General features: G+C 29.9%; 3 protein-coding genes across 5 annotated transcripts in view; all 3 read right to left on the minus strand.

Annotated features, from left to right (window-relative positions):
- The window catches only part of LOC111706297 (transcriptional repressor CTCF), a 15,989-nt gene extending 11,491 nt beyond the window's left edge, over positions 1-4,498 (minus strand). The window contains exons 1-2 of one of the 2 annotated variants that reach the window (XM_023479130.1): positions 4,485-4,498; positions 3,266-3,270 (exon numbers count right to left, since the gene is read on the minus strand). The gene's annotated coding sequence lies outside the window, so the exon portion shown is untranslated. The remainder of the gene's footprint in view (positions 1-3,265; positions 3,271-4,484) is intronic. The other variant, XM_023479131.1, reaches the window with a different exon arrangement.
- LOC111706298 (uncharacterized) lies at positions 172-8,693 on the minus strand. 2 transcript variants are annotated; one of them, XM_023479133.1, is made up of 14 exons: positions 7,964-8,693; positions 7,671-7,715; positions 7,563-7,617; positions 7,285-7,351; positions 6,713-6,760; positions 5,704-5,782; positions 4,849-4,919; positions 4,429-4,469; positions 4,179-4,227; positions 3,109-3,172; positions 1,999-2,075; positions 1,151-1,203; positions 888-977; positions 172-297 (listed from the first exon to the last, which is right to left on the minus strand). In XM_023479133.1, the coding sequence occupies exons 1-14, from the start codon at positions 8,241-8,243 to the stop codon at positions 204-206; spliced, it is 1,113 nt and encodes a 370-aa protein (XP_023334901.1). In that variant the 5' UTR covers positions 8,244-8,693; the 3' UTR covers positions 172-203. The 2 variants fall into 2 exon arrangements, with proteins under 2 accessions (XP_023334901.1, XP_023334900.1); XM_023479132.1 differs by having other exon boundaries at positions 7,671-7,721.
- A 546-nt stretch (positions 8,694-9,239) lies between these two features.
- Positions 9,240-14,751, minus strand: part of LOC111706302 (post-GPI attachment to proteins factor 2) — a 10,388-nt gene continuing 4,876 nt past the window's right edge. The window contains exons 4-9 of the mRNA XM_023479142.1: positions 13,525-13,609; positions 12,788-12,865; positions 12,160-12,209; positions 11,414-11,481; positions 10,518-10,591; positions 9,240-9,496 (exon numbers count right to left, since the gene is read on the minus strand). Of these exons, the coding sequence (XP_023334910.1) occupies positions 9,390-9,496; positions 10,518-10,591; positions 11,414-11,481; positions 12,160-12,209; positions 12,788-12,865; positions 13,525-13,609 (462 nt within the window). The 3' untranslated portion in view covers positions 9,240-9,389. The remainder of the gene's footprint in view (positions 9,497-10,517; positions 10,592-11,413; positions 11,482-12,159; positions 12,210-12,787; positions 12,866-13,524; positions 13,610-14,751) is intronic.

Here is a 14,751-nt window from a genome sequence, read left to right on the forward strand (position 1 = left end):
CCCCCATGTAGACGTCCATTCACTTCACTATTCTATGTTAGGTAATGTTGTGTAATAAGGAGGGGAAGGGGACCAGTTAGTACTTCTGAAGAAATTACCTAATAACAAAGTTTCCCCTTTTGCAGTGTGGGGATATTTTTTTAATGGTTGGGTGACTTGAAAATGTTTAACTTAATGGAAGGTATCACAGTTTTTAAAATCAATCAAAGATCTATCGTGTTTGCTTCTAATGGTTGAACTTGAACTTCTGATTCTGTCTCAGTCCTTAATTTTTCATATTGCTTCAGAAGTTTGGACCTAAACATGATGATAATTATAAAGTTTAAAATTAAAATAACAAAAGCAAGAACGAGAACAACAAAAACAACAAGAACAACAAAAACAACAAGAACAAGAAGAACAAAAACAACAAGAACAAGAAGAACATGAAGAACAAGAGCAACAACAAAAGAAACAATTACAAGAAGAGCAAAATAAACAAGAATAAGAACAAGAACAACAAGAACAAGAACAAGAACAAAAACAACAAAAACAACAAGATCAACAAGAAAAACAAGATCAACAAGCTCAACAAGAACAAGAACAAAAACAAGAAGAACAAGAACAAAAACAAGAAGAACAAAAACAAGAAGAACAAGAACAAGACCGAGAACAAGAACAAGAACAAGAACAAGAACAAGAACAAGAACAAAAACAAGAACAAGAACAAGAAGATCAACAAGAACAACAAAATCAACAAGATCAACAAGATCAACAAGATCAACAAGATCAAAAAGAACAAGAACAATAACAATAATACTACAACAACAAGAACAAGAACAAAAACAAGAACAAGAACAAGAACAAGAACAAGAACAAGGATACTCATAATATAATAAAAATGCTACCTAAGAAAAGTTTTATTCTGTTTAATATAGATTTCAAGCTGGACTGAAGCCATAGTATTTAGCTTTTCAACACGGGCCAGGATATTTATACTAATATATGTATATTCATTCATTCTTACATTATTGCATTCATTCATTTAAACATTTGCTAATTCACTGCTACATACATTTATTTATTCATTTATACATTCGATTAAAGGTATTTGATTATTTTAAAATTCAAAACTTTGATTTAGGTTATTTTCAGATGTAGAATAGTATCCCTGAATTTAGAAGTAGTAAGGCATTTATTGCAACTTTTATTTCTGTTAATAGCCTAGACAGACAATCAGATTTTTTTTTAAAAAGCCGTTATAGATTTTTACAATAAGTGTAAAAGATTGGCACAAGACATAAGATACACTTACTGGTTGGCTTGCTAAAATATCTCCAAAATAAAGTTTAATTTGCTTGAAAACAGAGACTTGTTCGACGAAACTACGCAATAAATTTGATGTGAGCCGGTATATAATACAAGTACTATGCACAATACCAACTTCGCTATCACGCCACGAATAACCTATTTTCATTATTGTGATTTACTCTTTTATTATTTTAAATCAAAAAATTATTGTTGACATGATTTCAAGTCACCCCAGTCGCTATTAAAAGGAGTTCCCTTAAAACTTTTATTTGAGGAACAGTGAGTTTGTTTTTAATCTTTGTGACAGAAACAATCTGAAGAACTGACGAGGGTCAACCCAGACCGAAATATATTTTCAGTTAATGTGGAACTAACATCTACTTTTATTTTCTTTACAGAGGTTTGGTCCATCTCCATCACCGAATTTTAAAAGAGGAAGATGTTGTTCATTTCTGTCTATAAAAGCAGTAGTTTCCTTCTTAGACTATCTCCATAATTTTGGTTTAGACGAAAGGGTTAATGGTTAACGTTGAAATTCGGGCATGTAATTTTTAAAAATAGACCGGCATAAATACCCAATATTTCTAAAAAAAGATAATTGCAAAAATTTTTCAGAGGACGGATCCAGGATCCGGATCATGATGGAATGGACCCCAAGACATTTCAAGAATATATAAAATATAAAAAACTTCGAGAATCTGTTTGTTCCTGAAATATTGTAGATATAAGTTGATCAAGTTGGGGACAAGGGTTTAAACTACCACGGAGCATACTCTCTACAATGCCTACCAAACATTTCTTTAGAATAAACTCAATCACATTTTTATAAGAAAAAAAATCAATCAAGTTTAAAATTAAATCAAATCAAGTTTTAAATCAAGTTAAATTCAAGTTTGAAATCAAGTTAAATTCAAGTTTAAAATCAAGATAAATTCAAGTTTAAAATCAAGCTAAATTCAAGTTTAAAATCAAGTTAAATTCAAGTTTATAATCAAGTAAAATTCAAGTTTAAAATCAAGTTAAATTCAAGTTTAAAATCAAGTTAAAATCAAGTTTAAAATCAAGCTTAAAATCAAGTTTAAAATCAAGCTTAAAATCAAGTTTGAAATCGAGTTTGAAATCAAGTTTGAAATCAAGTTTAAAATCAAGTTTAAAATCAAGTTTAAAATCAAGCTTAAAATCAAGCTTAAAATCAAGTTAAAAATCAAGTTTAAAATCAAGCTTAAAATCAAGTTTAAAATCAAGTTTAAAATCAAGTTTAAAATCAAGTTTAAAATCAAGTTTAAAATCAAGTTTAAAATCAAGTTTAAAATCAAGTCAATCAAATCAAATTGAATTTACAAAATATTAAGATATAATAGCCTCCAATAAAAGTAATCAGAGGGCGAAACTTGTGAATTAAAATAATTGCGCTAAATTCAATATCAACTGGGAAAACTTTTAACAAGTTTAACACCGTACATCAGGGGACAACCTTCCCTGATTTACGGTGTTAAACTTGATTGCTAAACTAACTTCCAGAATAAGCGACTAGACAACTTAACATTCATTTATAATTTCTGCCTTAGGATTTGTATATTTATCATGTTCATCAGTATATTTCAGGACTTGAGCAAGAAAAGCGCTTCTCTATACCGAAATTGACATCCCTTTTCATTTGACGATTAGAGATATCAAGAAGTTATTCAGTTAATCCGTAGTTCTTCAAGAAGGAATTAACAGTTTAAAAGTTCCACCCTCGTATAACTTTAAAAATCGTAAAAAAGTGAAATTATTGAAAATATATAAAAAAAATAATTATTTTCCAGAAAATGTTTCCTGTATGTGCCGCGGTGAATTTCCTATCTCTATATATAAAGATAAGTCCAGCTATTACCTCGTCCTGTATGAGAATGTTCTCTCCGTTAAATTGTGTAAAACGGGGACGAAACAAGAAAAGGGGACTTATATAGTAGGGGTGTGAAATCTAGTGAAACTTTTCTAAATCATTTTACAGAAGCAAAATAGTATTCCACTTAGAATTCTAAGGCATGTTTATAAAATACATTTTCACAAAATTCAAAAATGGGTTTTAATGCTAAAAAAAATCACTAGTGTTAGCGAAAATGAAAAATTTGACAATCTTAATAATATGGGTATCCATTGAACCAGCTTGAAAACTGGAGTTCAAAACAATTTACAGAATTGAAAAATATTGAAAATTGGGCAAGTTATGGTCAAAAATTTATTTTTTCTTTGAATAAATTTCATTATAGTACTAAAACTAAAAAAAGTCTTTTTTGACCTTACAATTACCTCAAATTTCAATATTTTTCGATTCTATAAATTGATTTGAATTCAGAAATTCAATTCGGTTCTAATGATACCTAATTCAATAAGTATTTTAAAATTTTCATTTTCACTTATTTACTAGTGACTTTTTAAATATTAACCCCAATTTGAGGGGCAAATTTTTGATTTTTTTGTTTTAATATTCCTAGTAGAATATTTTTTTGCTTCTGTAAAATTGTTTCAAAAAAATTTCATACCCTTATTATATACAGACTGTCGTTGTATTTTTAAGTGAAATACCACAACAATACTAGTTAATCTGCTCAATAATGGGGGAAGATATCATAGTTTTTGAAAAGTGTTTAATTATGATAATTTCCAACTACAATACCTGCATAAGAAATGCGCAATTAACTTTTATAAGGAAACCTCAATTAAAATAATGAAATTTTTAGTTAAGAGTTAAATATATATATGCTTGATCAGACACGATAAAAAACTGATTAACAATATTTTGAAGAAAACGTAAATAATTGTTATTCCAAATATCACCTTTTTACTCTAATGTAATCATTAAATAGCCGGTTTATCAGAAAACATTTTCATAAAAAAAATACCTTACTAAATTCATTGCTCTCTATCAATGCTTCTAAAATGTCGAACCCTCTAAAATATTAAATAAAATAAATAATATTAATTTTGTTATTCCATAAAAATATTAACAGTAAAGAAAATCTCTGTCCTTTATTACATATTTGAACTGCAATTTACAATAATTGTTAAAAAAGTTGCAGATAAAAGGAATCATTTCCATATTTGAAAATCAACATAAAAATCCAAAAAAGGGAACACTCCATTTAAATTCACCTGGTAAGAGTAAATATAGAGTCCAGAATGCAATTCTTCAGCTAATCAGTAAAGACGGAAGTGAATCAAAGGAAACCCGGAGCCTTGAAACTAATAAAAGGACCGGATAAACTTTAACTCGATTTTCATTGGTCAGAAGAACGAATAGGATTGGACCAAACAAGAAAATTGAATACAGCTAACGGAAATCTAAGAGAGGAAAGTAGGAGTTAAAAATAGGATTGGACCAAACAAGAAAATTGAATACAGCTAACGGAAATCTAAGAGAGGAAAGTAGGAGTTAAAAAAAAATTGATCTGAAAAGTAGTATAAAATTATCCAAAATATAAATTTACATCAAATCATAATAAATATTAAAACTGTCTTTGTTGTTGTTAAAATTTGTAGGACAAAGGTTATCAAAGATCATGGTTCACATCCCTGTGGATAAGAGGTAATTAGTGATCTGTAAACACCTTCTACGTCACCAGGAATATATTCAATCTTTTCAACTATTATCAGGATAGATAGATAGATGGATAGATAGATATATAATTATATAGATAGATAGAAAGATAATTAGTGATCTGTAAACATCTTCTATGTTACCAGGAATATATTCAATCTTTTCAACTATTATCAGGATAGAGATAGATAGATTAGTTTATAGATAAATAGATAAGAAATATAGACAAAAGGGTGGATCTATGGCTAAATTACTAGATAGATAGATGGATAAATGCCGAGATGGATAGATAGATAAATGGATAGATAAGTTAGTGGCTAGTTTGGATATATAGATTAGTTAATAGATAGATATAAATTAGTTTATAGATAGATATAGATTAGTTTATATATAGATATAGATTAGTTTAGATATATAGATTAGTTTAGATATATAGATTAGTTTAGATATATAGATTAGGTTTTAGATAGATAAAGATTAGTTTATATATAGATATAGATTAGTTCAGATATAGATATAGATTAGGTTATATATAGATATAGATTAGTTTATAGATAGATATAGATTAGTCTAAGTTTAGATATAAAGATTAGTTTATAGATAGAAAGAACAATAGACAATAAACATTAAGAAACTCAGAGTTCTGGCAAAATATCCCCCCTCCCCCAGCGTTGAATCCACTTCAAAAAGGATCAACAAATTTTTCTAAAATTGGCCATAAAACTGTTTAACTTGGTGTATATTAAACAATTAACATTGTTTTAAAATGAAACTATTGTGAGAAAAAGGAATAAAAATAAAATTAACCAACAAATTGTTTTCTTCTATCCCTAGCTGCTGCAACAACTCAAGTAAAGTAAGAAACACGTGTTCCTCCAGTATCCGCCATCTTGTACAAGCTTCACCAATCTTAAAGGAACAGTAGACGTAATTTCAAGTAATCCTCCGCTATGCAAAATGGTACCCTATGGCCTATCATCGTTTTTCTAATTTAATAAGTGATGAATATTATCAATTTCCTTCCTTCATGAATAATTGGACGTATGTTTAGTTAAAAAACAAACAAGAATATCTTCACTTTTAATTAATTCTTCAAAGGTTTACTATACAGTATAGTTGCGGTCAGGAAAGTGACTCTTTATATAAATTGCGTAGATAGTCCTATGCTGGGAACTTTAGAATAAGATATCCTTAATCCCGATCGGTTAATTAATCTAGAAATTCATAACAAAATGATGACAAGCATTATTTAATCTCAAGATTAAGAAAAAGAGTGGATCAAGCATTAATCCCGATATCCACCATTCAAAAGTTCCCAGCTCTATTAAATTCAGAGACACAAAGAAAAAAAAGCTCATGAATACTATTTATGAAAGATTACAAATTTTAATACGGCGACGGTTTCTTTCAGACCGCCGGTTACGCAATCAGTAAACTAATCATAGAATCTTGATTAGAATTATCAGAGTATGATAAGTATTTTAAGAAACATTTAATGAAATAGCGTGGCATTTATTTTAAAATCTGAAGAAAACAACATGATCATCGCATTTTAGTATTTACTCACTTGTGAAGTTAGAACAGTGAAGAAAACAAAATTAATGGAGCCACTTACTCAAACACTAATTTTCTACTCTCTATATCTTTGCATCTTGATGGTGTAAACCTTTCATACTTCAAAAATTGACTAATTGATGATTTGAAATATCCATATCATAGATGATGTAAGTAATTGTTCGTAAAGATATTACAAAGACTATATAATTTAAATAAGGTAAACAACATTACTAGTTTAAATTAAAACAAATGGGTCGGAAAATAAAAAAAATTTAAAATTACCTTCTCTAGAAAAGATCCAATCATATTCTTAATTAAACTCTGCTCAAACTAAAACAATGTAAGTCAGTATACAGAGGTAGAAATTAATAAAAAAGGATAAATTATCTCCTTTTCTAGTGTGACCGATATACACTAGAAAAGTAGTTTAAATAATATAGCTAGACTTTTAAATGGTTTGCTATATTCTTATTACTCAAACCAATATTTAAAAAAACATTTCCCTTTCACAATTTTGGGGTTAATTTAGTTAAAATTTTTTGGGCAGTTGCCCAAGGAAGTTACACGCGCTTACCGCGTTAAATTTAGAGAGAGAGATAAATATATATTTTACGGTTGGGTCAGATTTAAGACACTTTCTGGGCCGAGCGCTGCGGCTAGGACAGGTTGGGGGGCCGAGCGCCGCGGCTGGAAAAAAACTCTCTGTCTTGTAATTCAACACGGCATGCGCACGTAACATCCTTGGGCTTCTGCCCCGTTTTTGGTCACAAAAACTATATTATCATAGACGATTTTAAAATCCAGTTATTTCTAATGTTTACTGGGGGTCCTTAATGTAATACAAATGTTTATACCAGTTTCCGCTCCTCCTGATTTAGATCTCCAATCTGTACAAGAATATCCGTTAGAGGCTCAAACTCTCTACAGTACTCATACTCCTTAAAATGTTTGAAAGTCCACCAATGGGAAAACAGGAAAATCCGCGACAAAAAAGAAATAATGGTGTAAAAATAAAATTACAAGAATTTCATCAATCTTTCATTTCTAGTAGCTAAGTGCCATAAAAGTACAGAAGCGCATATCCTCTGCAAAAAAGGCACAAACAATTTTAGATGCATAAATATGAGTATTCCTTAATGAGTAAATAAATTTAGAAACAAGGGCCTCTAAATCCAACTTCGGCGAATCTAGAAAAAGATGGAAATAAAAAAATTTTATTTATGAAGCAAATAAATATTACCGTTATCGTCTAGTTTTATCCTCTTTTCTGCAGACGCTAAAGGTTCTAAATCTTCAAAAAAAATCGAATTCTAATGATTAAGTCAACTATTTCCAGCACAAAAGAGAAGTTCTACCCCCCCCCCCCCACCGGACAACAAAAACTTATGTATCCTAACCCCAACCCTAAATGCAAATAAGCCTTTTCTTAGCTTCATAACCAGCACCCCCCTCTCTCATTTTAACCACCATTTGAACATAAAAAACGTACACAAACATCCTACTCTCAAAATATATAATAGAATCTAATTTTTCCTTCAGTTTCTAAAAAACTTTTGTCATCAATTAATTTGATATTGTTCGGTTTAATCTCAGTCATTTCTTCATCTATTAATATTATTTCCTCGGCAGTGTCGCCATTTTTAGCTTCTATTTTAATGTCATCTTCGATGTTTTCTATGATCATAGATTCTTGTAAACGTTTCTCTTCTTCAAGACATGATATCGGATCCAGCTTCAAAAGTGCACGAATCCGCGAAAGTTTTTTCAGCTTTTCCTTTGGATAAAAGCCGGGCCAAGTATCATTGTTCACCATCTTGATTTTCTGAAAAAGAATAGTCAATAGTCAATTATCATTAGTCTGTACAATCAAACCAGACTTTATTAATCACAAAAATCACAGGTTACATTTCGTTATACTTTTTAACATTTAAATTTGACAAGAAGAAGAAAGTAAATAATCTGAACAGTAACATTAACAATATCAATTTTAGAAACACATAATTGCACCTTGATAGGAAACAAGTTAGATTGATAATGATTTAAATAAATACTTTATGTTATAAATTATATTGTAATTGTCAAAATAAATAAACATGGGAAAAATTGCACTACAGTACAGTACAGTACAGTACAGTACACACGTGATAGCCTTGTAAACACATTTCTTCATTTCTTTAATAAATAAATACTAACGTACTTAATCACATTTTAGTTTTATTTATCAATCGTATAAATATTTATCATTAGAAAGGAGAATAAATTACAACTGAATTTTCTGTATATTTTTTGGTTTTGTAAACTTTCGATGTAATTACAAGTGACCCTCTAGTTAAAAATGAGCATTACCGATATACAACGGTAGCCTTTGAACCTTCTAGGCAATAATAAGAAAGATATCGCTTTCTATTTGAAAAATTAATAATTTTTAATTGAGGTTTCAATAGAAGTGACTTATACCGCAAAAGACTCTTTTCAGACAGAAAATCGACGATATCTTCCTCATTGTATTAGATTCAAAGAGTGCCCTCAATGGATAGAGGTGCACCACGATATGGTGTAAATGGCCCAGCTCTATGGATAGAGGTGCACCATTTTATGGTGTAAATGGCCCTGCTCTATGGATAGAAGTGCACCATGATATGGTGTAAATGGCCCAACTCTATGGATAGGGGTGCACAATGATATGGTGTAGATGGCCCTGCTCTATGGATAGGGGTGCACAATGATATGGTGTAAATGGCCCTATAAAATTTCCACTGATACCATTTGCTTGTTATGAAATTCAATGTGAATTTTGCTAATTGCTCAATTTTTCCAAGTTTTAAAACCAGTTGTACATTTTTCATGCGGGAATGCGTTTTTGCAGCAAAAGGATTTCTTTTTTCTCATTATTGAAGGGTCTTGACCAATCAGAACACGAGAGCTTGGGTAAATGAGAATCTGACCAATGAGAATGCGTCTATTTAGGAATATTGGTTGGTCCAACAGATACCGTCCAATCAGCGAAGTCTAATCTTGAGAGAGCGTGGTAGTACATGTTACCCAGGATCAAGACATACTCAAATACTGAAATTAAAGGGACTGTAGGATCAGAATATACTGAAATACTGAAATTAAAGGGACTGTAGGATCAGAATATGCTGAAATACTGAAATTAAAGGGACTGTAGGATCAGAATATAAAAAAATACTGAAATTAAAGGCACTGTAGGATCAGAATATACTCAAATACTGAAATTAAAGTGACTGTAGGATCAGAATATACTCAAATACTGAAACTAAAGGGACTATAGGATCAAAATATAAGCAAATAATGAAATTAAAGCTACTGTAGGATCAGAATATACTCAAATACTGAAATTAAAGGGACTGTAGGATCAGAATATACTCAAATACTGAAATTAAAGGGACTGTAGGATCAGAATATACTCAAATACTGAAATTAAAGGGACTGTAGGATCAAAATAAACACAAATACTGAAATTAAAGGGACTGTAGGATCAAAATAAACACAAATACTGAAATTAAAGGGACTGTAGGATCAAAATAAACTCAAACACAAAAATGAAAGGAGCTGTTGGCTTAAAAATACAAGAGTGAAAAAGGGATTGTAGGAGTAAAAAGTGAAAAAGGGATTGTAGGAATAAAAAGTGAAAAAATATTAGCTTTCACGAAGATATAATCGAAAAATAGGATTATGGTATTTGGCAAAAATGAAAATGTATTTAATAAATGAACAGTAAATTAAGAATGTACCTCCAAATAATGTAAAAAATGTAAAAGAGAGCTTGAAATGAAAATGTAATTAACAAATGAGCAGTAAAGTAAGAATGTACCTCCAAAGTCCAAATAATGTAAAAAATGTAAAAGAGAGCTTGAAATGAAAATGTAATTAATAAATGAGCAGTAAAGTAAGAAAGTACCTCCAAATAATGTAAAAAAAATGTAAAAGAGAGCTTGAAATGGAAATGTAATTAATAAATGAGCAGTAAAGTAAGAATGTACCTCCAAATAATGTAAAAAAAAATGTAAAAGAGAGCTTGAAATGAAAATGTAATTAATAAATGAGCAGTAAAGTAAGAATGCACCTCCAAATAATGAGTAAACATAGGGTTCACAATATTCATTATGCCTCCAGTAGAAATACAGCGCCAACACAGAACTGAATTAAAATTGAAATAAAATTAAACATCTTAAACAATTTGGATAATTTTGGGAATAAGATAAAAATGCGAAAATCGTGTGAATATATAAAAAAACTAAAAAAAATTGAAACTTTATAAGCTTATTTGTGTTTGTGTATCCACCATCCTAAACACCCTGTATTTTAATTTATCTCTACATTAACCCCTCTGATCTCACTCTGCCACAGATCACCTGACAATCTCCTTCCTTCTAATCTTATTATATTCAGTATATTTAACTAACTTCGGGCCAACCACTTAAAACAACCTACCCCGGTTAGGCGGGTCAAAACTGCATAGTAAACTGTGATTGCTTATTTGTAATATCTCATGCTTTGTAGTTGAATAAAAATATGAATGAATGAATGAATGACTAACTCCTTCTGTTAAGTCCACCACCCCTCTGATACTTTTATCACAAACTTTCCATTACATTTGCCCCAATTAGATAAGAACTCCTATACAATGTTTGCCTCTCTGCGCAAAAAGAACCGGTTCTAAATGTGGGAAAATATTTTTTTAGAAAATCAATAAACCTGAAAAATGTGTAAATTAAAATTCTAATAAAATGTTTGTTCAGTTAAACTAGTTGTTTATAAGCACAGGAACAATTTGTGATGAAATATTTGGTTGGTGAAAAACTAAAGAGATTAAAAATAAGCATAATTATTGTTTTTTCTTTTTAAAGATAATAAAATTTAATTCTGAGGCCTCTTTTTACCGGATTGGATTACGGAATCAAACGGATCCGTATTATGAAATTGGTCAAGATCCGAACCTAGGGGATACGGATATTATACCTTGCTATTGTAAGCTTGACAATTTTTTTCTTCTCAACAAGGGCTTTCATTTCATCCCTACTCCTCATCTACAACAATTCGAAATTATGAAATTAAGTTGTCTGAACTATAAAGTAATGTATCTTTATTTGTCTGTCCGATCATAACTCATGAACCCCTTGACCGATTTGCCATAAGTTTGTATTGGGGAACTCAATAGAACAACGAAATGTTCTTGGCTTGGTTTAAAAAAATTCTAAGTTTGCGTGGGTTGATTTCTGTACAGAAAGTTTAGTTTCCAGGGCATAGCGAGATACCCGAACCAATTTATTGATAAATCCATTCATTTACGAATGAAATAACATTTTCATTTTTATGAAAATTAATTAATGAATAAAAAAAAGAAATGATAAACAAATAACCCGAAAAAAAATTGAAAAATATTAATAAATGATCAAATGAACCAATTAACAAATGAACAAGCGATCAAATTTACAAAGGCATAAATGAACAATAAAAAATGTTCAAGTAAACAATTGAAGAAACTTAAAAAAATGAAAAATGGAACAAAAACAAATGAAACCATAAAAACAAACTAACTTTTGCACCTATGAACTAATGCAAAAATAAATAAATAAAGAAATTAAAAAACGAATTACCAAGATAAAAAACTGAAAACAATGAACATGTGAACAAACAAAGAACCTTAAATCAACGCAAAAAAATACAAGGAATAAATTAATGAATGGATTTAATTGTATACACACCTGAAACCCACAGTAAGGTATAAGATACCACATCAGTAAAAGCATTGAAACTAGAACAAATAACTCTACAAAAGTTGCATACAATTATAGAGCGCTTTCATATAAAGAAAACAAGTTAACAAAATTTTTGTTTGTGATTACGCTAAAATGAAGTTTTCAGGACAAACACTAGCTTTAAAATATACCACCTCTTTAAAAACAAAAATTTACAAATTTGGGCTTTTTAAGATTTAAGTCTTTGTGCGTTCTATTCCTCCTTTATATGTGAATAAGAATATAATTCCTACTTATATATGTGAATAAGAACATAATTCCTACCCATATATGTGAATACGAATATAATTCCTACCCATATATGTGAATAAGAATATAATTCCTACTTATACATGTGAATAAGAATATAATTCCTACCCATATATGTGAATACGAATATAATTCCTACCCATATATGTGAATAAGAATATAATTCCTACCTATATATGTTAATAAGAATATAATTCCTACCTATATATGTGAATAAGAATATAATTCCTACCCATATTTGTGAATAAGAATATAATTCCTACCTATATATGTTAATAAGAATATAATTCCTACCTATATATGTGAATAAGATTATAATTCCTACCTATATATGTGAATAAGAAGAGAATGAAGAAGAATGCATGAACCTCGAAAACCTCTGAGGATCCAATAAAACTTAATCCTAAAATAATTGTTACTAAATAAGATTAAGCTAAAAGCTTGAGTAAGAGTTTAAGCTATATTTCAATTTTGGACTTCTTCTTGAGCTTGAACTTGAGCTGCTTGATGAGCGAGTTTGAGCTTAAGCTAGAGTTAGAATGAGCTAGAAAAAAAGGTAGAATGATCTAGAAAAAAAGGTAGAATGATCTAGAAAAAAAGGTAGAATGAGCTAGAAAAAAGGTAGAATGAGCTAGAAAAAAAGGTAGAATGAGCTAGAAAAAAAGGTAGAATGAGCTAGAAAAAAAGGTAGAAAAAGCTGTAGCTTTAGCTTTTGTTGGAATGAGCTTGAGTCTAAGCTTCACCTTAAAGGGCATATATATGAAAATGCCCGATTCACAACGGTACACTTGAAACCTATTTCTGATCAATGTAGTGGAAGATATTGTCATTTTTCTAGGTTTCAAAGTTGGTAATTCTAATAATTCATTAAATGTTTTTTCCTGCAGTAGAAATGAGCAGGTTACTTTTGTAGAGAAACAAATGAAAAATAGGACATAAAAAGATTTTATCCTTTTTAGATACTTTTCCCCCCAAAACGTCCTTTATTTTCCCGGTTCCCCTGAAAATGGGGGAAATTCCCTGAAAAAAATACCCCTTGTCTGAGCTAGCGCTCAAATGTACCTAGCAATGAGAAGTTTTCTATAAGATTAAGTCCGTAGTTTAGTGTGACCAGAGTACCAGTCCAAACACCTAAACTCAGTCTTTCCTGAAAATATTATCTTAAAGGGGGTGCCTGGTTATACTTGGTAGTTGAGCTGAGAGTGAAGTTTTGTAGAGAATATTTTTAGAAATCACTTGAGACGTTTTTACGGTGTATAATTGCTAAATAACAACGCAAATCAATCTTTGAAATCCTCCTAGCGCTAGCCCCCCAGGCAGGTTGTGGCACGGCACGCATGCCTGATTTCTAAAAAAATTCTCTCAGCTCAACAACCATGTTTAGCCAGACACTTCCTTTAAGACGAATATCAACATAATATTATATCAAAGGGAATATTAACATTTTATTATCTTAAAGGGAATATCAACATAATATTATCTTAAAGGAAATATCAACGTAACATTATGTTAAAGGGAATATTAACATTTTATTATCTTAAAGGGAATACCAACATTGTATTATCTCAATGTGATAATCAACATAATATTATCTTAAAGGGAATATCAACATAATAATATCTTAAAGAGAATAGCAACATTATATTATCTTAAAGGAAATATCAACATAACATTGTCTTAAAGGGAATATCAACATAATATTATCTTGAAGGGAATATCAACATGATATTATGTTAAAGGAAATATCAACATAACATTGTCTTAAAGGGAATATCAACATAATATTATGTTAAAGGGAATACCAACATTCTATTATCTTAAAGGAAATATCAACATAATATTATGTTAAAGGGGATATCAACATAATATTATGTTAAAGGGAATATCAGCATAATATTATGTTAAAGGGAATATCAACATGATATTATGTTAAAGGAAATATCAATATCATATTATCTTAAAGGGAATATCAACATAATATTATGTTAAAGGGAATATCACGGAAAAAATCCGTAAAAAAATCCGTACATTTTCAGAAAAAATCCGTACAATCCGTACAATTTTCGAAAAAAAATCCGTACAACCCGTACAATTTTCCAAAAAAAAATCCGTACAATCCGTACATTTTTTTGAAAAGATCCGCACATTTTTTTAAAAATCCGTACAATCAGTAAATTTTCGAAAAAAATCCCTGTAATCCATATATTTAAAAAAAATAAAACCATTTTTGAAAATATTATTCAACACTGTCTCCCACCCTCCCATTCCCCACCACCTCTTTCTCCCCCC

The sequence above is a fragment of the Eurytemora carolleeae genome, unplaced genomic scaffold, assembly GCF_000591075.1.
Source record: "Eurytemora carolleeae unplaced genomic scaffold, Eaff_2.0 scaffold260, whole genome shotgun sequence".
NCBI lineage: Eukaryota > Metazoa > Arthropoda > Copepoda > Calanoida > Temoridae > Eurytemora > Eurytemora carolleeae.